The sequence below is a fragment of the Hemitrygon akajei genome, chromosome 1 (genome assembly GCF_048418815.1).
Source record: "Hemitrygon akajei chromosome 1, sHemAka1.3, whole genome shotgun sequence".
Lineage (NCBI taxonomy): Eukaryota > Metazoa > Chordata > Chondrichthyes > Myliobatiformes > Dasyatidae > Hemitrygon > Hemitrygon akajei.
The window spans coordinates 200,224,682-200,251,558 of NC_133124.1; the positions used below are offsets into that span (position 1 = coordinate 200,224,682).

The following is a 26,877-nucleotide window of genomic DNA, read 5'->3' on the forward strand; positions in this document are numbered from 1 at the left end:
GTCTGGGGAGGACCAGTGACAGACGGCGCCTCAGCCTCCTTCTTTATCGCCACGTTATTGGTTTCCAGGTGACCTGAGCTGCGCTTGTGTATGGAGAGTGGCGGCAGCGGCGGGGTGAGTGTGGCCGGGGGTCGGGAGCCTGGAACCGAAGCTGGGCGCTCCGATGGCAATGCACAGGAAAACGGACCTTAAAATGTACGAGTTCGTTCTGGGTGCGGGTGCGGGGGCGGTAAGGGCGAATGCGAGGTGATATGGCGAGCAAGGATGGGTAGGACAGGTGAGGAAAGGACGGGCCGGGCCGGGCTGGGCTAGGATGAGCATGCAACCAAGTTATTTTCCAGCATTCATCACCCTCTCCTGCAAATGCAGGTAATGCGGTAATGCGCAGGACTGTAGTTGACACAGACAGCAGGTGGTACGGGACCTCCCTCTCACCATTGACCGGTTGTGTTGGTCCTCTATTGTCACGTTACCATTTCTTTTTGTACACTACTTCAGACTGTATTGCAATCTTTGCAGCATTTTGTTGTTTGTGGACATGTTATAACGTAGCCCCAAAACAGGCCCTTCAGCCCACGATGATATGCCAAGCCAGTTAAACTAGCTATTTATACGCCCAACGAAACTAATCCCTCTGAAATGCCTGCAACCTATTTGCCAGCATTACCAACCTTGGCTGTGATTCCAGGCACCTAACACTCTCTGTGTATTTATTATTGCCATGTTTACTCTGAGAACTTTCCCACCAGCACAGGATTTCTTGTACTGTGGTGTATATGGCAATAAGCAAATCTGAACCTGACTTACAGAAAGGAAGATATGTTGTCGTGGCCAGCTGTTTTTTTGAGCCAGTTTAAGAGAGAATTGGTTGGTTGTTAATTGGTAATAGAAGCCTTTGTTGCAAGGAATTTGGAGTATAAAATTTGGGGCCGTGATGAATGGTATAGAGTTGTGGAATACTACAGTACAGAAAGAGGACCTTTGGCCCATCTAGTACATGCTGAACTGTTGTTCTGCCTAGTCCCATTGACTCACAGATGGACCTTGGCCCTCTGTACCCTTCCCATCCATGTATTTATCCAGATTAATCTTTCATGTTGAAATTGAACCTGCCATCTCTGCTTCAGCTGGCAGCTTGTTTAACGTTTGCACCACTCTGAGTGAAGCAATTCCCTCTCAATTTCTTCTTAAATATTTCATGTTTTACCCTTAACCTATGACTTCTAGTTCTAGTCTCACCTGCCTCAGTGGACAAAGCCTGTTTTCATTTACACTATCTACACCCTTCATAATTTTGCGTAGCTCCATCAAATCTCCCTTTATTCTCCTGCGCGCCCCTCATTCTCCCACGTCTAACCTGTTCATTCTTGGCCTATAAATTCAGGTCCTCAAGTCCAGAAACATCCATGTAGATTTTCTCTGTACTTGTTCAATCTTATTGATCTCTTTCCTGCAGATTGGTGGCTTGACCTGTACCCAATGTACAGGTACTGTGTACTGTGCTGGCTTTCATATTAAAGTGTTGGTTTTAGTGTTAGTATTTAGTGTTGGTTTTCATATTAAAAGAGTGATGTATTTGCTGGTGGTGTAGTGGCATCAGCATTGGACTTCAAGGCCGATGGTCCTGAGTTCAAACTCAGCCAGGGCCCAACCTGGGCAGCAGCAGTATCTGTGCAGAAGAAAGGCCTGGCAATTTACTTCCCATTCTTGCCATGAAAACCCTATGGACCCTATGGTCCATGAGTTCATGAAGAGTCCGACTCGACTTAATGACAGAACCACAACAACAAATATTTGCTGAGGAGATTCGTTAGGTAGATTCCTGCAATGAAGGGGTTGATGGATGAAGAAAGTTGGGGTAAGTTGAGTGGGTATAGTTTGGAAAAATAAGTGATCTTTATTACTTTATTGTCACCAAACAATTGATGCTAGAGTGTACAATCATCACAGTGAAAATTGATTCTGCGCTTTGTACTCCCTGGAGTACAAATCGATAGTAAATATAATAAAAATTTAAATTATAAATCATTAATAGAAAAGAGAAAGTAAGGTAGTGCAAAAAAAAAGCTGAGAGACAGGTCTGGGTATTTGGAAGGTATGGCCCAGATCCGGGTCACGATCCGTTCAGCAGTCTTATCACAGTTGGAAAGAAGCTGTTCCCAAATCTGGCTGAACGAGTCTTCAAGCTCCTGAACCTTCTCCCCGCTGGGTGGATCTTGTATGACTTGTAGGATCTTGTATGTACACAAGACTCTGAGGGATTAGCACATGTATGCTGAGGGGACATTCCTTTGAGGGGCTATTTAGAAACCAGCAACATTATTTACCCTTGAAGCATGCTTTTAACATGTGGTCTAGTTCATCCTGTTATCTTCTGTCTGTGGAACATTGGCCTGTCCCCGCCACACATTCGCTGTGATCTTTATTGCTCTGTATAAGATAGCTTTTATTAATAAAGTACAATCCTAGTAGTTAACATAGAGCATGGAACAAACAGTGCAGCATAGTATAGTTCCTATGGCCCACAATGTTGTGATGACCTTTTAAGATTTAAGAATTAAATTGTTTTAAAAACGTATTCACTGAAACATACTGTGAAAGGTGTATGTAACAACCAACACACCTGAGGATGTGCTGGGGCAGCCCGCAAGTGTCACTGCACATTCTGGTGTCAACGTAGCATGCCCGCAGTGCTCGGCAGAGCAACACAGAATGCAATAAAAGACCAACAGAAAATGAGCCCCATTCTAACCTCTCACCGATGCGTGCGCACACACAGTCCCTTAACCCCAGGACAGGTCTCCAGCCTTCAGCGAACGTAGACTCTGGTTTTCAATTCCCCAGTGGATTCTCAGAGATTTGCTGATTTGCCTCTAGTCAATGGGCCTTGACCTCTGGACTTCCAGTTTGACCCTAGGGTCTTGATGCTAGGCATGTTAATCACCAAACACCAAGCCTCTTCAAATGTGTCGAGGATGGGGCCTCGAACTCAGATCTCACTGATTCACGAACCCAGGGGATAGTTCTTCCTGCCCACATGGAGCTCCGACTCTAGAACTCACTTGCCTGGTCAGGGCTCTCTGTCTGTCTGTCTGCCTGCTACCTAACCACAGCTGTCCCACATCCGCATTGTTGGTCTTTGAACGCAGAGCGGAAGCTTAGACTCTGGCCTAAACGCTTATTTCCCCACATCCCTGTCCCTAAACCCTGACTTGACCTCTAACTCACCTCTCTGTCCCCAAAGCCATTCTTATGAACCTAAAAAACAATTTGAAGAAAGCAACTAAATCTGACTCACGATTCAATGGAGGTCGCAGCTTGGCGCCATCTTGAATCTAAGATGGATGTAGGATAACCTACTCTATGGTCAATCTAACTCTTCCTTTCCACATAACTTTTTACACTTCTTTCATCCATGTGCCTATCTCTTAAATGTTCCTAATGTATCTGCCTGTACCACTATCCCCAGCAGCATTTTCCGTGAACCGACCACTCTCTGTTAATTGATTAAGGATTTCTATTAAAATGATATGACGTTTTAGATAAGTGCATTGCAAATATTTATTAGATTTCTTTTTCATTTTGTTGGTGTATTGATCACAAGTCAATTTCTACTTGTATGGTAACTAAACTGCCAGCACGTGGCTGTTCCGTCATCTTTAAATTGCTTGAGATTTAACAGAATTGCTGTGTTTTAACAGAATCCTCCTCCAATTAAACATTGTGTATTTCACAGCAGTTTCCTTCAGTTGACTCCAAGATGAGCCTTGGAGGATTTTTCTGCAGCATTGCAGTTTATTGCTACATCTGTAGTGTTGTGCAACTCTGCTATGCCGTAGCTTGTATCAGGTTACATCCTTTTTTTTAACTTCTAATACACCCCTGGCTCTCCTTCCTAATTCTGGTCTGTAAAGGTTTGGTTACTCAAACCTTGCTTGTGTCAAAACCCATTTTCCATCATCCTATTCCTCTGAATTATTCAGCGCCAGAGCTAATCGTGCTTTAGGCTGTTTAGGTTCTGAGCTCTGAATCCCCTCCTTGGACCTCCGTGACCTAAAATGAGTTTGACACCCCTGCCCTAGACTAATCATGGGACAATTTACAAAGAGCAAATAACCTACTAGCCAGTACGTCTTTGGATGGTGGGAGGAAGCTGGTGCACCCGGAGAAAACCCACGCATTCGATGGGGAAGATGTGCAGACTCCTTATAGGTGATTCCAAGCTCCGAGACTTTGAGCTGTAGTAAGGTCACACTACCGTTGCCACAAAAAGTGGCTGCTCCAATTCATGATGGGCCAAGTAATCAGAATCCACTGTATTTCTCAAAAGAAGCAGAGGAATTGGAAAAAAAAAACTTGTTTGGTAGCAAGTTGTGTTCTAAAGATTACAATCTGAAAGGGTGCTGATGGAGGTTATTTCATAATCTTCAAAAAGGAATTCTTAGTTGCATGTTTCTGAGCAAAGAGTGGAGGAAGAGAGTAATAAGCCAAGTTTTTCAGGAGCATAATCCATAGTGACTTCTTTCCATTCTTTCTGATACTGTGAGAGTCAGAGTTTAGCTGGATCAGATTTTGGCTGTTGTTTTTTGTGATATTTGTATTTTAGAGCAGCTGACTGACCCAGTTTGCTCGGTGATTGTTGTCAGAATTGGAAGCTGTTTTTTTGGAAGTAATGCAGTGGTGTAAGTTTGGTCTTCTGTTGTATTAACAACTTGTTTCATTCCATGATTCTTTTTCACCTTGGGATTGAACATTTAAACCCCTGGCTAAGACTGTAGGTTAAACTCTTGATAAGACTAGCATGTAGCCCATTGATTATAGAAGATTGAAGGCTCATCTGATCGAGGGGTTTAAGGTCAGCAAAGGAATTGTTGTTAGGGTTACTGAAGAAAATTCTTTACCCTAGTTAGCAAGTTAGTGAAGCCTGCATCAGTAAGAGTCGACCGTGGGTGTTGCATCTTAGCTGTCTAGATATGACATGGAGAGTAAGCTGTTGCCTAGGTAGCAAGTTTCCCCCCCTCCACGCACCTGATAAGCCCAAAGGAATGGCAGAGACCGATACAGTTTAGTACCAGGAGTGTTGCAGGAGTTGCTAGTTGGCATTGAGCTCAACATAGGACTGCCTTAGGGACTCCCAATCCAGAGCTTTCCTTGGGGGTTTACTCCTGAAGCCGTCCCCATGAGTGGGTAGCCACAAGGCAGTGGACGTTAAGAGTTTCCCTTCTTCTGGACCATGGCTGACAAGCTTCCATTTGCCTGAAGCCACTGGTTTTAGGGCACCAGTAACTCACCTTTGCCCCTTCTGTCAGTAGGAATGGTTCTGCTGGGCTTAGTAGCTAAGCCAAGTGTGAACTCCAGGAGCTGGACGTGATTGTCAGAGGCTATTTGAGACACACACCATTGGGAGCATTTAATAGCTGATGGGAACTTGTCCCCATTGCCACCCCCTGCTATAACAATCTTAAGGAACCTAGTTTAGCTCAATCGCAGTAAACAACTGGATTGTAAAATGCGAGCTGAGGCCTTTAATTAGACATTGAAAGACACAAAGGGTAAAGGGTAAATTTATTGTCATATGTAGCATGGTGCAGTGACGTTCCTTTCTTAGGTGTAGCTCACAGAGTAAACAACATGGATGATAATAAATATCGGTTTAAAGAATTGAGGGGTGGCACTGCATGCTGTGTGCCAACAAATTTTTTGCAAATGCCATTAGTTCATCACCTCAGATTTTAGGGCAACACCTTTACTGACTGCCTCAAATGGCTCTGAACTGACTGGGTTGCTTGCAGAATTCCACAAGGCTCAAGCATAATTGGACCAAGTTGTGACTCAAGAGACATGTAGTCCAGACATGGTAAGACGGGGGGCAAAGATGAGAGTAGGAATAGGGGCAAGACAAGATACTGGAGGACTTTTGGGTTGGGAGGCTATGTCGTGTGTTGTGCTGCAGAGCTGATGTCAGGTCTCCAGCTCTGCACTATCCACATCAATATCTCCAAGATGTGATGTTATAGGCTGGGTGGTGACATGGGCTGTGAGGAGAATGCAGAGACTTCAGGGGAATATAGGTAGGTCAAGGATGGAAAAGCCTACAAAGAGTAGGTGGAGACAGCCCAGTTCATCACAGGCAAAGTTCTTCCCACCTCTGAGTACATCTGCATGGGGCACCGCCAGAAGAATGCAATATCCATCATCAAGGACCCCCCACCATTGAAGCTATTCTTTCTTCGCTGCTGTCATTAGGTGGGTGCGACAGGAGCCTTGGGTCCCACACCACTTCCCTTCAACTATCAGACTTCTGAATCTGCACAGATAGCTTTACTCACCTTAACTCTGAACTGGTTCCACAACCTATAGACTCACTTTCAAAGACTCTACAACTTGATCTCAGCATTATTACTTTTTTAATTTGTACAGTTTGTCTTTTTGTACGTTGGTTGTCAGACTCTGTAGCTTTTCATTGATTTATTGAGTTTCTCTGTTCTACTGTGAATGCCTGTAATAAAATGTAGATCAAGGTAGTTTATAATGACATGTACGTACTTTAATAATAGAGTTACTTTGAACTGAGTGGTCCAGGATATGGCAGATGGCATATTACTTTGAAAACTGTGAGGTTATCTATTTTGAGGAGGAGATAATGGAAAGACAGATTTTTATTTTAAATGAGCAATAGCCTTCCTACCCAAGGAAGGATGTACTTGCTATGGTGCACGTGTTTCAAGGTTCATCAGATTAATTCCTGGGATGGGGTTACATTGAATGGTGCAAAATTGAGCAGTCTACACCTATATTCTCTAGAGTTTGGGTGAATGAGAGGTGATCTCATTGAAATGCAGATAATTGCTACAGGGTTGAGGGTGGACAGGGTAGATTTGGGGGTGATGTTTTTCCTGGCTGGGTTATCTAAAACCAGTGGTCATTGTCTTAAAACAAAGGGTTTGTCATTGAATATGGAAGTGGAATTTCTTCACTCAGAGGATAGCAGATCCTCAGGATTCTCTACTCAGAGAGCTGCAGAGGCTAAATTTGCTAATTATATTCACTATGGAGATTGAATTTTAGATATTAATGGACATTTCCATATTTCCTACAATGTAGAAAAAAATGATTCAGTCCATTGTTAGCACTCGGTAGTTAAATTTCCCCAGTTCTTTTTTCTTGTAGCCTGTTCTTCCCACATTCCCATTAATTTCCTCCCCAGATTCTACCACATGCCCATATACTAGGGCAGTTTACAGTGGAAGTGGACATGGTCACAAGGAGATCATGCAAACTCCACACAGACAGCCGTACCGATCAGGATTGAACCCAGCTTGCTGGAGCCGTGAGACAGCAGCTTGACTCACTGCATTACTCCCCTCACAGAGGGTAAGTGGTTAGCACAGGTAAGTGGCATTGTGGTGAAAAACCAGCATTTATTTTAATGACTGGTGACCAGGGAATCTCATATACTTTTCCTTCTACAGCTTATGTATTTGTGTTCATACCTTGCACAGCCAAATAAACAATATTGCCTTTCTGATAGAAGTTAGGTGACTGATCTTTACTTGCAGAGTGATGGAATCAAATTGCAGGAATTTCCTGTACTAATTTTCCAAGAAACTATTTCTGAACTATGAACCCTGGAAGTTCAATTGAGGGTCAAAGTTGAGTTTATTGTCTTATGCACAAATATGTGTATGCACAGGTGCAATAGTAAAACATGCTTCCGGCAGCATTATATGTACCAAGTATCATATAAGCAACATTCACAAGAAAAACATAAAACAATTTTTACAAGGATAAAAATCACAATTGGAATAAAAACAAGTCCATTTTAGTGCAAAGTGATCAAAATTTAGTGGACTAGGGTTGTGCTGGTTGGTTCAAGAACTGCATAGCAGAAGAGAAGTAACTGTTCTTTGCTAGGACTTCAGGCATCTGTACCCTCTGCTTGACTATAGCTGCGAGAAGATGGTATGGCTCAGATGGTGGGGATCTTCAATGATGGATGCTGCCTTCTTGAGGCAGGATTTCATGCAGATATTATTGATGGTGAAGAGGGGCGTGCCCATGATGTGTTGGGCAGAGTGCAGGTTTTCCTGCAGGTTCTTGTGTTCCTGTGCATATGATTTGCTGCACAGGTAGGGCCCAATGGTAGGGCCCTAGTGAGTGTGGACCTCCAGGTACCTCTTTTAACTACTTAGCCAGAAGGTGGAGAATCTGTGGAGTTTGTTGCCACAAACAGCTGTGGAGGCCAAGTCATTGAGCATATTTAAAGCAGGGCTTGATAGGTTCTTGATTAGTAAGGGCGTCAAAGGTTTACAGGGAGAAGGCAGGAGAATGGGGTTCAGAGGGAAATTGTTCAGCTATGATGAAATGGCAGAGCAGATTTGATGGGCCAAAACTGACACAATTTTGCTCTTATGTCTTCTGGTCTTATGGCTCTTGTATCCCTGACAATGGCAGCACATAAAGGTAGGGTGGTAGAGGAGGGCATGTGGGATTCTTGCCTCCTTCAGTTGTGGCATTGAATACAAGAGTAGATAAATCATGTATAACATATTGGTTTGGCCACACCTGGCGTATTATGCGCAGTTTTGGTTGCCACACAATCAGAAGAATGAGATTGCTCCAGAGAGGGGCCACAGGAAACTTACTGGGATTTTTAACCAACACACACAAAATGCTGGAGGAACTCAGCAGGCCAGGCAGCATCTATGGAAAAGAGTAAGCAGTCGACGTTTCAGGCCGCAACCCTTCATCAGGAGAGTCTAAGGGTCTTGGCCTAAAATGTTGACTGTTTACTCATTTCCATAGATGCTGCCTGGCCTGCTGAGTTCCTCCAGCATTTTGTGTGTGTTGCTTTGGATTTTCAGTATCTGCAGATTTTCTTGTGTTTGTGTTACTGGGTGTTGGACAAGGAGAGACAGGATAGGCAATGTTTGTTTTCCCTGAGGCAGAGGGCACTGAGGGATGATAAACAGAAATGGTAGCTGCTAAGAATCTTTTCCCTTGTGGTAGGGGGCATCTAAAACAAGAGGGCTTTAAGTGCAAGGCAAGGGATTTGAAAGGGAATCTTTTTCATTCAGGCAGTGGTCTTAATCAAGTACATGCTGTGTTAGATGGTGGAGGGAGGTGCTCTCACAGCATTTAAGAAGCACCTGGACAAGCATTTAAAATAGCAAGACAGGGAAAGCAACGGACATGGTTGTGAGATGAGAATGAATAAGACCATTGCTCGGCCTGGACATGGTGGTTCAAAGCACCCATTACTGTGTCTTATGACTCCATTTGTAATATGTTTCCACTGTAGTAGTTGTCCACTTGCAGGTAAATGTCAAAGTCACAAACTGTTAATCCAAAGGTTAATGCACTGAATCACTTTTGCACACTTGTACAGCATGAGTTCCCGTCACTATTATTTTAAATTAGCATAAAAGAAGTATTAATTCAAACCTGGGTTTGGTTTATCAGGCTAATAGGTAGAAGAATTGTTTTCTTGACATTGATCGGTACAAGGTGCAGATGAGATGATATGGGGGGGGGGGGTAAGTGGGAATAAAATCACAAGAGTCCCCATAATTGAAATTGCTAAATTATTGCAAACGAATAATAGTGTCTATTCTTTCCAAACAGATTGTCACTGAAGTAGCGGACCAATAACACTCAGGACAACATGCGGAAGAGTGGGGTAGCGAGTCTGGTCTGTGAACTTGCACTAAGATTGTTCCTGTTTGGGATATTCCTGTGAGTGAATGAAGTAGACTTATTTTGAGTCCTTTTACCTGGTGTTACCTCTAAGTGCAGTTGCTTATTGCCCAGTGTAATAATTTGTGGTGGGTCATTCCAAAATGATTACTAGGGAAATCTTGAAAGTTGGCAGATCAGTAGGGGAAGGGAGGAAGTAGTGAAGAGGAACTTCAGTGGCATGGCCAGGATTAAACTTTGTGTTATCTTGAAGCCAGGGGCCATTGTTGGATAATGCAGAGGGAAGATTCTCTTTCATGAATTGATTCAATACCTAACCTGAAAGTGATTGTTTATTGCCATTGGCCATGGCATTCCCCAGTACCAGTTTCTTCTCCTTGAGTGTATGGGTTTTAACTAGTGTTTCTTAGTTACCAAGCTCTTTGTGTAAATGACATATTGAATAAATATGATGCTTGTCAACATTGGATGAAAGTTTCTTCAGTCTTCATCTGACACGCTTCTTTTATTCTGTAGGATTTCTGAGACAATGACTCCATTCCACCGAATTATCCATCCAGAGGAGATGTGGCTGTACAAACACCCTCGGAGTGAGAGGGACACGGTTCCTACTTGGCACATGTTTGTATGTAGAACATTACAGAATTCTTTGTGCAGTCTACCGATAAAGGCCTTTGGTAGTTAATGGCATATAGCAGTTAGCTAAACATCTAGCTAAACAACCTAGATTAGTATAGGCTGTGACAGTCTGGATCGTGTTTTCTAGTTGAGGCTACTTCTAATGCTTCCAAACCTTGCCTTGGCTCACACTAGATATTTTAACAGAGTCTGGGATGAATCTGTTATTCTGGTCTATACATATCTGCTCGGACAGTAGCTTAGCCTGTTAGCTGTCATTGAAAACCTTACTGGTATATCCTGCTTGGAGTGCAGGATGATCCTCAAAAAAAATTTAAGCAAAAATGTGGAAGAGTAGTACTTTTTCTTAATAGCAGTAGTTTGCAAAAGTCGGTAGACATTATCAACACACGTGCAGAGTGCTCGAGGAACTCAGCAGATCAGGCAGCATCTATGGAAATGAATACACAACATTCCGAGCCAAGACCCTTCTTCAGTACTGGAAAGGAAAGAGGATGACACCAGTGTGAAAAGGTGGTGGGGGGAGGGGTACGAGGACTAGTTAGAGTGTGGTAGGTGAAGCCAGGTGGATAGGAAAGGTAAAGGACTGGAGAAGAAGGAATCTGACAGGAGAGGAGAGGGGCATGATGGGGGAAGTGATAGGCAGGTGATGAAAGGCGGTAAGAGGCCAGGGTGAGGAATAGAAGAAGAGGGAAGAGGAAACATTAAGCAGTATACAATATTCCTTTCTGGAGGGTGGGTGTAGCTTAAAATATTTAAACTTTTTTTTATATATTTAAAACCATTTTATTAGCTTGGGATTGCAGTTGAGAACCAGCAGCTGTCCTTGCCCCAACTGTCAAATATCATTCTTCAGCAGGGAATTAGAGGGTGAATGTGGTGGCATTTGGCATTGGTAGCCTAGTTGGGATTGCACTGTTCCCTCCCACACCACCTAGACTGGTATAAGGGTGGTGGACACAGCAAAATATGGAGCATGTTGTACTGACCTGCCACCTGCCTCTCACTGGCAGGGCAGGCTGACTGTCTGGAATGTCTGCAGCCAATTTATCATGCCCACCATCTTCCCTGCTGTTGAGCAGACACTAGCTTGGCTGCACCCACTGCTCTGTGTTTCCTTCTCTCAGCCAGATGAGCATCTGGATCACGGGGGTGTGGGTAGCACTTGGTATTGAATGACCAATGTCAGCAAACTTTCATGTTGCAGAATCTGCAGTTTCCACAAATTGCAAGTTAGGTCAGCCTTGTCTATTGGTCACATTAAAATCATTTTCGTATATAGTTTTCACTTCATATTTGTGTATTTTATAAAATGACTGACAGCATTTATCATTCATCCCTGCACAGGCCATTTCCTTCTTGACACCATTGATGGCAATACTTCTGATGAAGGTGCTGAATAGGACAGAAGGTGGCGATGTGAAGGAAGGCTTTTTGGGTGAGGAATACCATTTGCTTCAGTCTTGCACATTGTCAGCACTGGGTCAAAGAATAATCTTATTGAAAACTTTGATGTGAACTGCATCTCAAATTAACCTCATCAGAGCATCCAAAATACAAGTCATCTTGTTTTTGAAGTATCATTGTGGTTATTTAGGGAGAATGAGTCAGACAGTTTTGTATAAATAATAAATATGTGGATGGTTGTTTTCTCTTTTATTAATGTTTGGAAGATGCCTCTTTGTCAGTTTGAGTCACCATCAGAATAGTTTAGGTAATGTGACCTTCCTCTGCCTGATTTTGGCCAGACTTTTTACAGCAACATGACATTTGGCTAGTGTGCTTCCAGGTCAGATAGTACCATGGCTAAAGATAAAAATGCCCTTTTCACACATTTTTAATCATCTATTACTTCTCAGTGTATTTGTAATGTTCAAGTGGTCCAGTTGGCTCGTGTACCTTGAATGATTTTGCTGATCTGCTGAATTATAAACTGACGCTTGGAACATTGAACCTAGAAATCCACAGCACATTACTGGCCCTTTGCTCCACAATGCTGTGCCAACCATGTAACCTACTCTAGAAACTGCCTAGAATTTCCCTACTGCATAGCCCTCTATTTTTCTAAGCTCCATGTACCTATCTAAGAGTCTCTTAAAAGACCCTATCGTATTTGTCTCTACCATCATAATTGGTAGAGCATTCCACACACCCGCCACTCTCTGTGTGAAAAACCTATCTCTGACATCTCCCTTGTACCTACTTCCAAGCACCTTAAAACAATGCCCCTTCATGTTAACCATTCAGCCCTGGGGAAGAAACCTCTGGTTATCCACATAATCAATGTGTCTCATCTTATACACCTTTATCAGGTCCCCTCTCATCCTCCGTTGCTCCAAGGAGAAAAGACCAAGTTCACTCAACCTATTCTCAAAAGGCACACTCTCCAATCCAGGCAACATCCTTGTAAATCTCTGCACTCTCTCTATAGTATCCACATCCTTCCTGTAATAAGATGACCAGAACTGAACACAGTATTTCAAGTGGGGTCTAACTAAGGTCTTATATAGCTTTAACATTGTCTCACTGCTCTTGAACTCAATCCCACAGTTGATGAAGGCCATCCCAACATATGCCTTCTTAACAACACCTGTGCAGTAGCTTTGAGTGTCCTATGGACACGGACCCCAAGAATCTTATCATTAATATTATATTCTGCCTTCAAATTTGACCTACCGAAATGAACCACTTATCTGGGTTGAACTCTATCTGCCACTTCTCAGCCTGGTTCTGCCTGCTATTGATGTCCCGATGTAACCTCTGACAACCCTTCAGACTATCCACAGCACCCCAACATTTTTGTGTCATCAGCATACTTATTAACCCACCATTCTACTTCTTTATCCAGGTCATTTATAAAAATCACAAAGATTAAGGGTTCCCAGAACAGATCCCTGCAGAACACCAGTGGTCACCGTCCTCCATGCATAATATGAACCATCTACAACCACTCTTTGCTTTCTGTGGTTGAGCCAATTCTGGATCCACAAAGCAAGATCTCCTTGGATCCCATGCCTCATTACTTTCTGAATGAGCCTTGCGTGGGCAACCTTATCAAATGCCTTACTGAAATCCAAATACAGTGCATCCACTGCTCTACCTTCATCAATGTGTTTTGTTACATCCTCAAAGAATTCAATCAGTCTCGTAAGGCAAGATTTGCCCTTGTCAAAGCCATCCCTAATGAGATTATGTCTCTCCAAATGCTCATAAATCCTGCCTCTTAGGATCTCTTTAACAACTTGCCCGCCACTGAAGTAGGACTCACTGGTCTGTAACTATTGGATACAATAGATTTGCTCTTGATCTTGAAATACAGTTGAGACTGACTGTAGATTTGGAGAGTTGTTGTCTCACTTGCTGTGTTATGAAGACAATTGGCCTTACGTTTGGGTCATTTGGTTGGAGATGTTGAGGCAGCTTTGTGTTTGAAGGGAAAATATTCCCTTCTCTGTGCCCCCGTATCAGGGTGGAAAAAGCTTGTAGTTTTTTGAATCTGTCATATCTTGTAAACTACTCCATGCAAAGATTTTTGTTTGTTGTAATATTACATATCAAAAATAATCACTGAATTTCACTTGCAGCGGCGTCTCTGAGCCTGGTTTTGAATGGAGTGATCACAAACACTGTTAAACTGGTGATTGGAAGGTAAGGCATGATCAGATCGCCTGGAATCTATTAACTAATAACAAAAATATTTAAGTTTAAAGAAGATTCAGCTTCCAATGATTAATTCTGGACAGACATCAAATTAAAAATACTTGCTGTTCTGTTGATACCTTCTTCCCTTTAATTTCGATGTGGCTGTTCTGCTGGAGAACTTGGAAATTCTAGAAAGTTTGTGGTCTAATTAGACTCCTTGAGGAGTACAGGCAGCATAGCAGAAGATGCGATGACTGAATTAATTCATCTGCCAATGGTGATCTAATAACCTTTGTGGAAAGCTGTGTTGAAGCTTGTTAGAAGGGCTGGCACCTAGGCAGTAGATCTATCCTCGTGTTTTGACAGCTTTGAATTCACTTTGTCATTTTGAAACTTTCAGAGTGGCTCAAGTTGGAAAGCAACAGACCTTAACGTTTTGCTGGAATGAAGCTACAGCAAATCATTTTTACCTCTGTTGGTCTCCATTGAAAGGTGCTGTAGCTGGCTCTGACTTTTACCCAGTGGCAAATGATTCCCAGAATAAGATTTAATTATTTGCCAAATAATTCATTATTTTCCAAATAATTCATTATTTATCAAAATCCCAAAATGAATTTCTGAAGGACACCATTGCTAGCCTTGCTGACTCAAACCTGTATGTCATTACTTTTTGCCTCCTTTCTTCCAGTCAGTTCTTACTTTTTAACAACATCACAGACACTACTGCTTTCAACTTGCAGAGAAACTTGTGGTAGATAATCAGTATATTTTTGGAAGTGTATGCAGATATCTACAGTTCCTCTTGTAAATAAACTATATTCAATCTTGTGTGACATTGTTTTTGAAGGGTATGTTTGGACTCACAGATGTGCCTCACTCTAGCCCTTTGTTGGATCCCTGATGATTTTCTCAAGCCTCTCCCCCTTAATGATTCTGAAGTTTCACATACTGAAAGTGACAGCGTCAGTGTCAGTGCTGTTGTTAGCTGGCCTTCCTAAAAGCATAGCAGATCCCTTTGTTTTGGCACAGCCTGTATATTTATGAATATGTTCATGAAGAAAGGTAAAAAGAAAATCTGAAGTTACGGTAACAGAATAAACTGAAAGGTAGAATTAAAAGTCCAAGAATGTAACAGGGCCACTGGGAAGGGGATGTGAAATAGGTGATTGGTTTAGAACTCCCACTGGTTCCCCTCCCCACCTCCATCTGGCCCCAATCAGCATGTACCTTTTCCCCTCTCCCACCCTCTCCATCTGCTGATCAGCCACACTATCTTCCCACTGTTCCCCTCCTGACCTCCCACCCTTTAGTCCATTCTTCACCCTGGGTCCTTGGTTGGTTCAGAAGTCCAATAGTAACGGAAGAGTATCTCTATGCTGTCGATCTCGACTATACCTGATGGTAGCAAGTTTATGTTCTCATTGGTCTGTGGACGAGGAAGCTTCTTCTGAATGTTCTGTTGGATTTATTTTGTGCCTTTCACTACTTTCTGGCATCCATATCCATATGTGACTCTAATGTACTGTGAGAGGAATGGCAGACCAGGTAATGGTGCTATATTGACCAGAGCTCACTGCTTGCAGGCCTCGGCCAGATTACTTCTATCGTTGTTTTCCGGACGGAGTGGTGACAGAGGACATGCAGTGCACAGGCGACGCTGCTGCGATACTGGAGGGAAGGAAGAGTTTCCCTAGTGGCCATTCTTCGTGTAAGTATGTCACCATGTACTATTCATGTTCCCCTGTAGAAACAGCTACATAGGACTTGCCATTCTTCAGTGGTAGGTCAGTGTTTAACATCATTCGGGCTCAAGCTCAAATAAGACCATTTGACATTGCTAAATATTTGCCATAATGTTCTTGCTGCAACAGTGCTTAATTTTCCTGCATTTCATGATGTTGATTGTATTAGATGTCACTTTCCAGTCACTGAAACACCAGGAAATAAGTTGTTGCACAATTCCCCAAAGAGAGGGATATGGAGGGTAGTGAGCTCGAGGAGGAATATGTTGATAATTCAGAGAGTGTCATTATTAAGAAGGTGGAGGTGTTAGGTGCTGTGGACTGTGTAAGGATGGATAAATCCCTATGTGCAGATGAATCTATCTTGAAATGGAATGGGGAAAGAAAGGGAGAAGATTACTGGGGCTTGATGGAGATTTTTGCCAGGTACCAGAAGAGTGGAGAAAAGCTGATATTGCTTCTTTATTTAAGAAGGGCAGAAGGGATAAGGCATGTTGCTGTGCTTCACATCAATGGTAGGGAGATAAGTTGGAGAAAATTGTCAGGGATGGGCTTTGTATACATCTAGAGAGGGAATTGTGGCTCAATGTAGGATGGTGGGGGGTGGGGGTAAGGTGACTCCTGTTATTAAAGATAGCATGTTTCTGTGTGGGGCTGATGGGGAATACCCGATTCACTAGTTTGATTGAGTTTTTTTTCTAAGGTAACAAAAGAGACTGAAGGCAGGGTAGTGGATGTAGTTTTTATGAGGTGGGCAAATGCCTTACTAAAATCCTGCATGGGTTCTGTTGGGGTTTTTTGTTTTATGGCTGCCAGTGAGGAGATGAATCTCAAGGTTGTATGAAATATGCAAACTTATAATAATATGTACTTTGAACTTTGGTAGACTGCTACTGAAGGTTAAGGCAAACTTGCTAATTGGACCCAAAAACTGGCCTGGTGAAAACGGGTGGAGGGCAGTGGTGGAAGTCTGTGGCTAGTGATGTACTCGGGGATTAGTGCTGGGGCCTTTGCTGTTTGTGATGGATGTGCATGCAGGAAATATGATTAGTAAGTTCGTGGATAACACAGTGCTGGTGTTGTGGATGGTGAGCAAGGCTGTAAGTTTACTGTTGAGCGGAGCACCGACAGATGGAATTTAATCCTGACAGTGTGGGGTGAATCATTATGGAAACTCAGCTAAGCGTAGCAGATGTACAATAAATGGTAGGCACCAGCAAAATTTGATGTATAGAGGCATAGGTAGTCAAGACCATAGTTCTCTGGAAGTGGCAACATGTGGACAAGGTGGTGAAGAAGGTATTCAGCATTCTTGGCTTCATACATAGAGGAAGAGAATATAAAAGTTGGGACTTTACAAAACAATCTTTAGGCCACACTTGTGGAGTGTTGTGTTCATTTCTGGTCACCACATTATGAAGGATGTGGTTGCACTGCAGGAAGTGCATTGGGGACTCATCAGGATGTTGCACAGATTTTCATCAAAGGGTGAGATTGTGTAGGCTGATCTTGTTTTCCTTGGAGCAAATAAGGAGGTTGTCTAATGACCTGATAGATAATGAGAGGCATAGAAAGGGTTTGTTCGTTCATTACATGACGTGGGTGATCAATGTCTTTCCATGACTATGACTGTTCTTGGCAAATAGGACTTTGGAGCGTAGAAGGTTGAGGGGGGACGATAGAGGTATTTAAAATTATGAGGGGGATAGATAGAGTTGACGTGGATAGACTTTTTCCATTGATAGTAGGGGAGATTCAAACAAGAGGACATGAGTTGAGAGTTAGGGAGCAAAAGTTTAAGGGTAACACGAGGGGGAATTTCTTTACTCAGAGAATGGTAGCTGTGTGGTACGAGCTTCCAGTAGAAGTGGTAGAGGCAGGTTCAGTATTGTCATTTAAAGTAAAATTGGATAGGTATATGGACAGGAAAGGAATGGAGGGTTATGGGCTCAGTGCGGGCCAGTGGGACTAGGTGAGAGTAAGTGTTCAGCACGGACTAGAAGGGCCGAGATGGCCTGTTTCCGTGCTTTAATTGTTATATGGTTATATTTCTACAACAGTGGTTTGCCAGTGGTTTCTTCTGGGCAGTGATTTTACAAGACAGGTGACCCCAACCATTATCAATACTCCTCAGAGATTATCTGCCTGGCATCAGTGGTGGCATAACCAGGACTTGTGATATGCACCAGTTCATCATACGTCCATCTACCACCTGACTTGGGATGGGGGGTGGAGGGTGCTAAGCAGGTGCTACACCTTGCCGAAGGGTGACCTGCAGGCTTGTGGAGGGAAGGAGCACCTTGGACCTCCTTTGGTAGAGATGTATCTCCAAACTGCCACCCAATAGATAGGATAGATTGTTAAAATCTTTTTCGCATCAGGTACATTATAGTTCTAAGATGAGAGAAAGGAGTTTTCAGGAAATTGGATATGATAGATCAGGAAGGATTAAAGGGTGGGAAGGTTTGTTTTACTAGTCAGGGAAAATGTCCTGGCAATGCTCGGACAGGGCAACTGGAGAGCTAATCTACTGAGGTTTGTGGGTGGAATTGAGGAATAAGAAAGGGATGACCACCTTAATGGGACAGTTTTTAAACTACACCTAATAGTCAGCAAGATTTAGAGGAGCAAATTTGTAGAGAGATTGCAGATGGTTGCAAGAAACATAAAGTTGTGATAGTAGGTGGGAGGCTAGTGCAGAAGGAGCAGGGGCTCTAGCAGAGGTATTTAAAATGTCCCTAGCCATGGGTGAGGTGCTGTTGGATAGGAGGATAGCAAATGTTGTTCTGTTGTTTAAGAAAGGCTCTAAGAATAGGCCGGGAAATTATTGGCCATTCGCTCAGATGGCAATAGTGGGTAATTATTGGAAAGTATTCGAAGGGACCGGATATATAAGTATTTGGATAGGCAGGGACTGATTAGGGATAGTCAACTTGGCTTTGTACGTGGTAGTTCGTTTCGAGGAAGTTACCAGGAAAGTTGATAAACGCTAGGCAGTGGATGTTGTCTACGTGGACTTCAGCAAGGCCTTTGACAAGGTTTCACATGAGAGATTGGTCAAGAAGGTTCAGTCGCTTGGCCTTCAGGATTTGTTAGTAAATTGGATTAGACCGGAGGTTCCCAACCCTTTTTATGCTATGGACCCCTACCATTAACTTACAAAGAAAGGTTGAACAAGTTAGATCTTTATTCTTCGGAGCGTAGAAGGTTGAGGGGGGACTTGAGAAGAGGTATTTAAAATTATGAGGGGGATAGATAGAGTTGACATGGATAGGCTTTTTCCATTGAGAGTAGGGGAGATACAAACAAGAGGGCATGAGTTGAGAGTTAAGGGGCAAAAGTTTAGGGGTAACTTGAGGGGGAACTTCTTTACTCAGAGTGGTAGCTGTGTGGAATGAGCTTCCAGTAGAAGTGGTAGAGGCTGGTTTGATTTTGTCATTTAAAAAAAAAATGGATAGGTATATGGACAGGAAAGGAATGGAGGGTTATGGGCTGTGTGCAGGTAGGTGGGACTAGGTGAGAGTAAGTGTTCAGCACTGAAAGGGCCGAGATGGCCTGTTTCCGTGCTGTAGTTGTTATATGGTTATATTAACGTAGGGGTCTGTGGATCCTGGGTTAGGAACTCCTTGACTAGACGTAGGCTTCATGGGAAAAGACAGAGCATGGTAGTAGCAAGGATGAATGGTGAAATATTTAAGGGGACATTCACTCAGAGGGTGATGCAAGTGTAGAATGAGCTGCCAGCGGAAGTGGTGGATATGGGTTTGATTGCAACATTTAAGAGAAGTTTGGATAAGTACATGGATGGGAGAGGTATGGAGGGCAGTGGTCTGGGTGCAAGTCAATGGGACTAGGCAGAATAATATTTCATCATGGACTAGATAGGACTAGGCAGATTGTTACAGACTGGATGGGCTGAAGAACCGGTTTCTGTGTTGGAGTTCTCTATGAAGGGAGAGGTTTTCTAATGCAAAGAGTGGGTGGTTGTTATTGTTTGAAACATGTTGCTAATGGAGGTGCTGGAATTTGATACAATGAAGAGGCATTTAAACAGACTTAAATATGCAATGTAAATTGTCTTCATGCAGGTAAATGGAATTAGTGAAGGTAGACAAAATGGTTATTGTGGAAGTGGTGGACTCTTTCTGTGCTGGACAGCTGTGACTAAATCATCATAATCTATTTGAGTTGCAGTACAGGATTAAAAGTTAAAAGGCTGCTCTTCCTTTGTGTACACAAGCAGGAGTTTCCGTAGGAATAGAAGTACCTCTCGATTGTTTGCTTTGTACAAGGACAATTTCTGAACTGAAGGAACTAACTGTCGTCCTCTGCTGCTCCCTTGAGGCTGCTGTGTACCCACTAAATGCCAAGCTGTCATAATTTCAGCCTACCGTAGATTCCGGACTACAGAGCGCACCTGATTAAAAGCCGCTGGCTCTAATTTTAGAAATAAAATCAATTTTTTACTTGTACAGGCCGCACCGGATTTTCGGCCGCAGGTGTCCCACGTTGTAATATGAGATATTTACACAGAAAGATATTACACGTGAGGATTTTTTAACTTTTAATTAAATCCATATGGTAACAAACAAATATATATTGCAAATGCTTTTTTTCGAACCGTGCCTGTAATACGGCTACTTTTAAATATACATACGTATCGGTAACACAAATTACGTTGCATATACTTTTTTACTGAACAGCACGAACAACATTCCAATATCTCCTAGCGACTGGTAAAAATATATATACTGCAGCCTACCAGGAAAAGTTATTGATCGCCTTTAACTTAAAAGCAGCGTTTTCGCTCGGGTCTAATGAGCTCGGCTAATGTGCTCGGGTCTGATGTGCTCGGGTCTAATGAGCTCGCGTAACGCGATCGGGTCTAATCGGGTCTAATGAGCTCAGCTAATGTGCTCGGGTCTGATGAGCTCGCGTAACGCGATCGGGTCTAATCGGGTCTAATGAGCTCGGCTAATGTGCTCGGGTCTGATGTGCTCGGGTCTGATGAGCTCGCGTAACGCGATCGGGTCTAATCGGGTCTAATGAGCTCGGCTAATGTGCTCAGGTCTGATGTGCTCGCGTAATGCCCCCACCTTCCCGTTTATCGCAAACCGGTATTTTTCCCACAAGACGCGGCGAAACCGGGTGTGACGTCATAGCATCCCGCGATGTAGTACAGAAAACAAATATAGTTAAAACACTTCTAACTTTAACTAGAAAATGAATTACTAAGCGAAAATATTATAAACTAAATAACTGCCATAAAGGCAGCACAATGCTTTTCTTCGAGTGTTTTCCATGTTGATGAGGGTGAGTACAAATGACTGATTTACAATAATTTAATTGTGAAAGTGCGCTTGATTTATCGTACAATTTCATTGGACCTCTGTGAACTACTCATCAATTTTATTGGTCTACTGTTACGAGGCAAAATGTTTTCGGCGGCATGAAAAAAAATCATGCATTAGCCGCTCCGTTTTAAAGGCCGCAGAGTTCAAAGCTGTTCAAAATGTGGGAAAAAAGTAGTGGCTTAAAATCCGGAATCTACGGTAATTCCGTTTATTTCAGTATTGATGAGAAGATTGCTTTGTTAAAGCTGAAGCTACTCACCTATCTTGGAATTTGCTTCCTTGGAGTTAGCATCTTTCATTCATTCATTTACTCTCTGTGTTGTCAGGAGTTGGAGGCTTTTATGTGGACTATCAGTGTGTGCAGCCTCAGACAGAAAATGAGCTATAATTTCATATTTAATCTCAATAGATTTCCCACGTTGCTATGTATTTGGTCCCAAGTATCATCAGTAGACATTATCATCGTCGTCTGAACTCTTGGTACCTAGGTGGCACATGGGGCCTCAGTAGACATTATGAATAAATGAATAATGATGTCTTCTAAGAGAAGAAATATTTTTTGAATTTCAATATTCAATGAGTTTCTGAGAAACCTAAAGCCTTCTTAAATCTGCAAGGAGAAAAATTTGAATGAAAGTGTATTAATGGGATCATAATTTGAATAATTTTGACTTTGGTACAGTGTTAGCTTCTCTTGTTACTGACCTAATCCCAGATTTGTTTTCTGACATTTGACAGTCCTGTGTTGTTGACCCATTATAAAGGGTCACATTAATAATGATTAATCCTCCTGTGGACATTACATTCTGTGCTTGTGAAGTGGGGCAGAATTGCTTCTGAAACTTGTTCTTTAATTATACTTGCAGTTGCTTTTGCTGGCCTTGGTTTCACTGCCTTCTACTTGGGAGGAAAACTCCACTGCTTTGCCTCAGGGGGACGAGGAAAAGGATGGAGGCTGTGTGTGATGCTAATGCCACTCTACGTTGCAGCCGTTGTTGCGCTATCACGTGTCTGCGACTACAAGCACCACTGGCAAGGTGAGAAACGGGCACAGCATCTTACCAACTATACCCACCCTCTCACTTTCTTCACAACTTGTCCTAAATTTCTTTAACTCCATGCTTCCCACCGTATCAATTACTTCCCAAATAATGACTAGTGCGCATAGAACAGGGTTCCTGGCAGAGTCTGAGGGTGCCTAGACTTTTGCATAGTACTGTATTTGTCATTGTGGAACACAGAACGAGTTTGTAAACCTGGTGGAAGCAAAGGATGTTAGGAATGGTGAGGGTGAAGCGCCCTGGTAGGGATGTGGGGCAGGTAGCAGAGAAGGAATGGCATGGGTGGAGTTGGAATGGTTGCTGACTAACCCAGCCCTGTGATATCAGGCAAGGTAATTTGATTCCAAACATTTGGTTTATTGATCGTTACAGAATGTCTCTCAGGTGCTTCCTGCTCCTTTCCCCTTTTCCCAATCATAATTCCCCTCTGCCTGCCCCCTTCCCGCACTCAGTCCACAATAGAGACTCATATCAGAATCAGGTCCTTTACCTGTCCAGTGTTCCAGTTCTGGCCTTGTGCACGTCCCTGATTTTTGACTTTTCTGCAGTTGGAGGTTATCCTGTCAAATGCTTAATACCCAATACCTTCCAAAATCTGACTGCCTCCATTTTTCCTCATGGTTGTAACTGACAGCTGATCTATGATTCTAGTAATGTCTGCTGCATTTGGAGCTCTCCTTGTGGCTTCCCCTACATCAGTGAGACTGAGCATTGACTAGGCAAACTGCTTGTGGTGGCATCGGTCTTCTGACTGCCATGGCCATCTGGAGCAGAATCTTCCCCAGGGCAGGGGAGTTTGAAACTACGGGCATAGATTTAGGATGGGGCTGGGAGAAGCTTGAAAGAGGCCTGAGGGGCTGCTTTTTCACCCAGAGGGTGATAAGTATATGGAATGAGATGCCAGAGGAAGTGCTGGAAGCGGGTATAATAGTATAATTTAAGAAGCACTTGGATAGGTTTGTGAAGGGGGTGGGATTAGGATACGGTCTGAAGTCAGGAATTTGGGATGGGGTCTGGGTGGACACTGTGGTCAGCATAGACTCATTGGGCTGAAGGGACATACATGGAGCAATACATCTGCGACGTGTTTCTCCAAGACTCTGGGAGTAGCCTCTTTTGGATAAAGTAGATTTATATGCAGGGAAACCTCTTGTTCTCCATGATCAATGTGCTTCTCTGTCTTGCAGATGTGCTGTGTGGTTCCCTGATCGGATTGACTCTAGCCTACACCTGCTACCGTCAGCACTATCCATGTCTGTCAGACCCTGAATGCCACAAACCTTACTCAAAGACCAATCTCTTGGCCACACAAGAGCGCAAGCTTGCAAACCCTGGTTTCAAGCTGGATGTATAGTGAGCTGCCGGCAGTCGGGCCACTCCAACTTGTTCCTTGCTATGTACACTTGCTTTCCATTTACTTTAGGCAACATTTGCACATATTCATGATGGGATCTTTTGCAACACCGTAATAGTGCAGATGCATACACAGCCCCGACAAGAAGTGCAAAACAAGGGAATTAAATGGACCAGCAAGAGACGAGAGCATTGCAAATTTTATTGCTTCATGAAGTTAAAATGGTTGATTTTATTAACTTTTTAAAAAAATAAACCTTTTTATTTTTAACCAAAAATACACCAATAAAATCTAGATGGTGTGAAGGCAATAGTTCAACATGGTTGTAACAAGTAAATGCATTTCAAAATCTTAGGCAGCTCCCCTTCCAAAGGTGCTGATGTTTATGGTATAATTTCTTAATGAACTGACTTGTATGATGTGATTAATCACTGGGAACAAATGGTTGCGTCAGTCTGCCCCATTCAAACTCATTGAATGGTTGATGTAAAATTTCACAGTAAAACTGTTGAATACCCGAGGCATGTCACAATCTACATTATGGAATGTGCTTGCCTCTCAGGCGATTTCTTTATTTTTGTCAAAAGGGGAAGTATGCAGTCTTCTACAATTTTGGGACAAAGCTGAATTTCCAGGTTTGGTATCATAAAAGCTTAGAACAGCAGAGCTGCCTGTGCATGAGCATCATGTGCAGCAGAGTCACATTTGTGCTGTTGCAGTGACATTCTATTCCAATTGTTCTGTCACTTCGACAAGCAAGCCTCTGCCAGTAACTCCGGCAGGCTGCAACCATCCTCTTGGATTGGTATAGAGTTACCAACTTCAGTTTTTTTTTTTGGCATGTTGAACCTTTTTTGCTGCTAAATAGTTCGCTTACTTTAAAGTGCGATTGAAGCGCATAAAACTGAGATCGGAGAAGGGTTATTCGTATCTGGTGCGATTTAATATCAAATCTCAGCTTAAGTGATCTGTGTTCAGTTTGACTAATTCTAGACTATATTGATAATTGCATTTAAACTTGTCAGCCAATATTTCCTAGTCTTTGGAATTGCATCCTTTTGTAACATGTCTGTGGACAGGATTTGAAAAGATTTCCTGCATTTTGTTTGCACAAATTTAATTTGCAGCAGATATTGAGGGGATAGCAGAGCTACTATTGACCTTGGAGACACAAATTGAACTAGTTTACCTTGTATCACACCAGTTAATTTGTCATCAAAGGGGACCACTGACACATGTATCAATGCTTATTATGAGGATGGTGGGTTTGCAGGGACTAAAAATCAATCTGTTCCCTGTGGGAATTTGGATATTGTTCTTGAGGCTGCTTATCACTCTGCTTTATTCAATTTGTATTTTCCCCTCCCATGTGGGCAAAACCTTGCAAATTGTACTTCCATATACAGCTTTGCATTGCAGAGCAAATGTGCTGGTAAACCTGTGACTATTATACTGTATTTATGTTGTTTCAACTTTTTAATGCAGAAATTTGTGTATTGTTTCTTTGAATCCTTTTGGTATAAAGGTTTGGAAGTGGGGCGGTAAAGGTGCAGCGAGGAGAAATGCTTTTAAATGTAATCTTCGCCAGAATATTAACATTCCACTTACAGATGGCTATTGGCAGGCGATAGCCATTGATCAAAGAAACCTCCTGCCACCCTCCCAGTGATGGAGGAGTCACGGAATGAAGATGACTGGCTAAAGAGATGAGGAAAAATTCTCCTTATCCTTAGTGTTTGGGTCTGGAAATCACTGCCATATTCAGTGCAGGAGGCAGTTTTAATTGTGGCATTCAAAGATCTGGAAAGATTCTGAAAGGCAAGAATTTGCAGCGACTATGGGGAGCAGGTAGGGGAAAGGGACCAGCTAGATTGCTCTTCCACAGAGCTGGTGAGGATTGGGCAGGTTTAACAAACCACTAAAGCCTTTGACTGTGTTGGTGTAGCAGACCAATATGCTGAAGGATGGTGTTTGGAAAATGTTTTCTCAAATCACATTTTCAATAATTATGGTGGGTGCAAGCAAATGCACCAGCAAGACCCATGGTGAGGCTCCTCACCTCATTTGCAACTGCAGAGATGTTTCAGTGCAATTAAATGTACAAATATCATCATTTGCTTTGCACTTCTAACTAAACTTTAAATGCTCAGAGGGCACACTTTTGTACAGACTTCATCTTTAATAATATAACACGGTCAAGTCTTAACCACAGCTGATAAAATCACTGTAACTTTACGTTGTTTTTCCTAGCCTTTCGGGCTTACTCTTACTTCATTCCTCTTCACCAGAATCCACCTGAATAGAAACACCATCCAAATTCAGGAAAAGTAATGACCTTGTAAATTGTGCTGTCTCCACTTGTCGTTCTATAGTGCCTTGTGCAGGACCTATTTGGGCAAGTGTCAGAATGCAGGTAACTGTACATAAACTTACTGCTTTTGACCAGTGTTTTGAATAGGCACGGTAACAGGCTAAAGTCAGAGTCCAGTTTGAGGGAAAGAAATCACAGGGCAGTGTGTGCACTTTGGGAGATTTCTGTTCCATGGCTCTGGAATGTGAAATTCAGCTGAATGCAGAATCAGCTGCAGTCTTTGCAAATCTATCAATTCACTGACTGAACTGTGAATGCAAGAGAGACTAAAGTTTTAGTCTTGAGTTGATCATACTGTCTGAACAAAGAAATCTTAAACTTATGGATAACTGTGTCTAATAAAACTAAGACCATTATTTAAAAAAAGGTATATTTCTTGCTTGGGCATTAATAAACTATATCTTAGATGTTGAATGTGTTTGTCCTGTACAGCCGAAATTGAAGTTGAGACAAAACTAATCCTCTAGCAACAAGGCATTTTGAAAAGCACAATCTTAGCATATTGACACACAAAATACCGGGGCAACCTTAGTGAGTCAGGCAAAATCTGTGGAAGGAAATGGGCAGTCGGCATTTCCAGATGAGATCTTCATCAGATTGAGTGCAGAGCAGAATTGATGGGCCGAATGGCCCAAATCTCCTCCTTTAGGTCTAACTGCCTAAATTTATGGTGCAACATCTCATTTCCTATTTGTATCTGTGTCATTAGTACTGATGTGACCTCTGACCATTGGCTGTCATCTTCCCCTTCAGAATGTGCTGCTCAGAGATGTAATGAGAAACAACACACTATTAGCATTTATGGCAACAGAATTACCTGTCTATTCCCCTTACAATAGAAACCTTGTTCACTCTAATTCTCCTAGTCTTCTCCCTACCTCACCAGTGTGCAGCAGGGCCAACAGAAATTCCAGATTTTGATCTTACTGCTTTTCCTGCCAATGGCATCCAACGGATCTGTTTGAGGGGGGGGGGGGGGAATGGCCAAGGGGACCCTTCACAACTGTTCTTCCCAGAC

At 42.7% G+C, this 26,877-nt stretch overlaps 1 protein-coding gene across 5 annotated transcripts; it reads left to right on the forward strand.

Moving 5' to 3' along the window:
• On the forward strand, positions 1–26,273 carry LOC140734520 (phospholipid phosphatase 5-like). Of its 5 annotated transcripts, none has more exons than XM_073058604.1 (9): positions 1–114; positions 7,208–7,374; positions 9,625–9,735; positions 10,213–10,321; positions 11,683–11,773; positions 13,920–13,983; positions 15,561–15,685; positions 21,940–22,110; positions 23,322–26,273. In XM_073058604.1, exons 3-9 carry the CDS (start codon positions 9,665–9,667, stop codon positions 23,486–23,488), a joined length of 798 nt encoding a protein of 265 aa, XP_072914705.1. In that variant the 5' UTR covers positions 1–114; positions 7,208–7,374; positions 9,625–9,664; the 3' UTR covers positions 23,489–26,273. The 5 variants fall into 5 exon arrangements, with proteins under 5 accessions (XP_072914705.1, XP_072914734.1, XP_072914715.1 ...); XM_073058614.1 differs by having other exon boundaries at positions 40–195; positions 7,208–7,391; XM_073058597.1 differs by having other exon boundaries at positions 40–195.
• Positions 26,274–26,877: the final 604 nt, after the last annotated feature.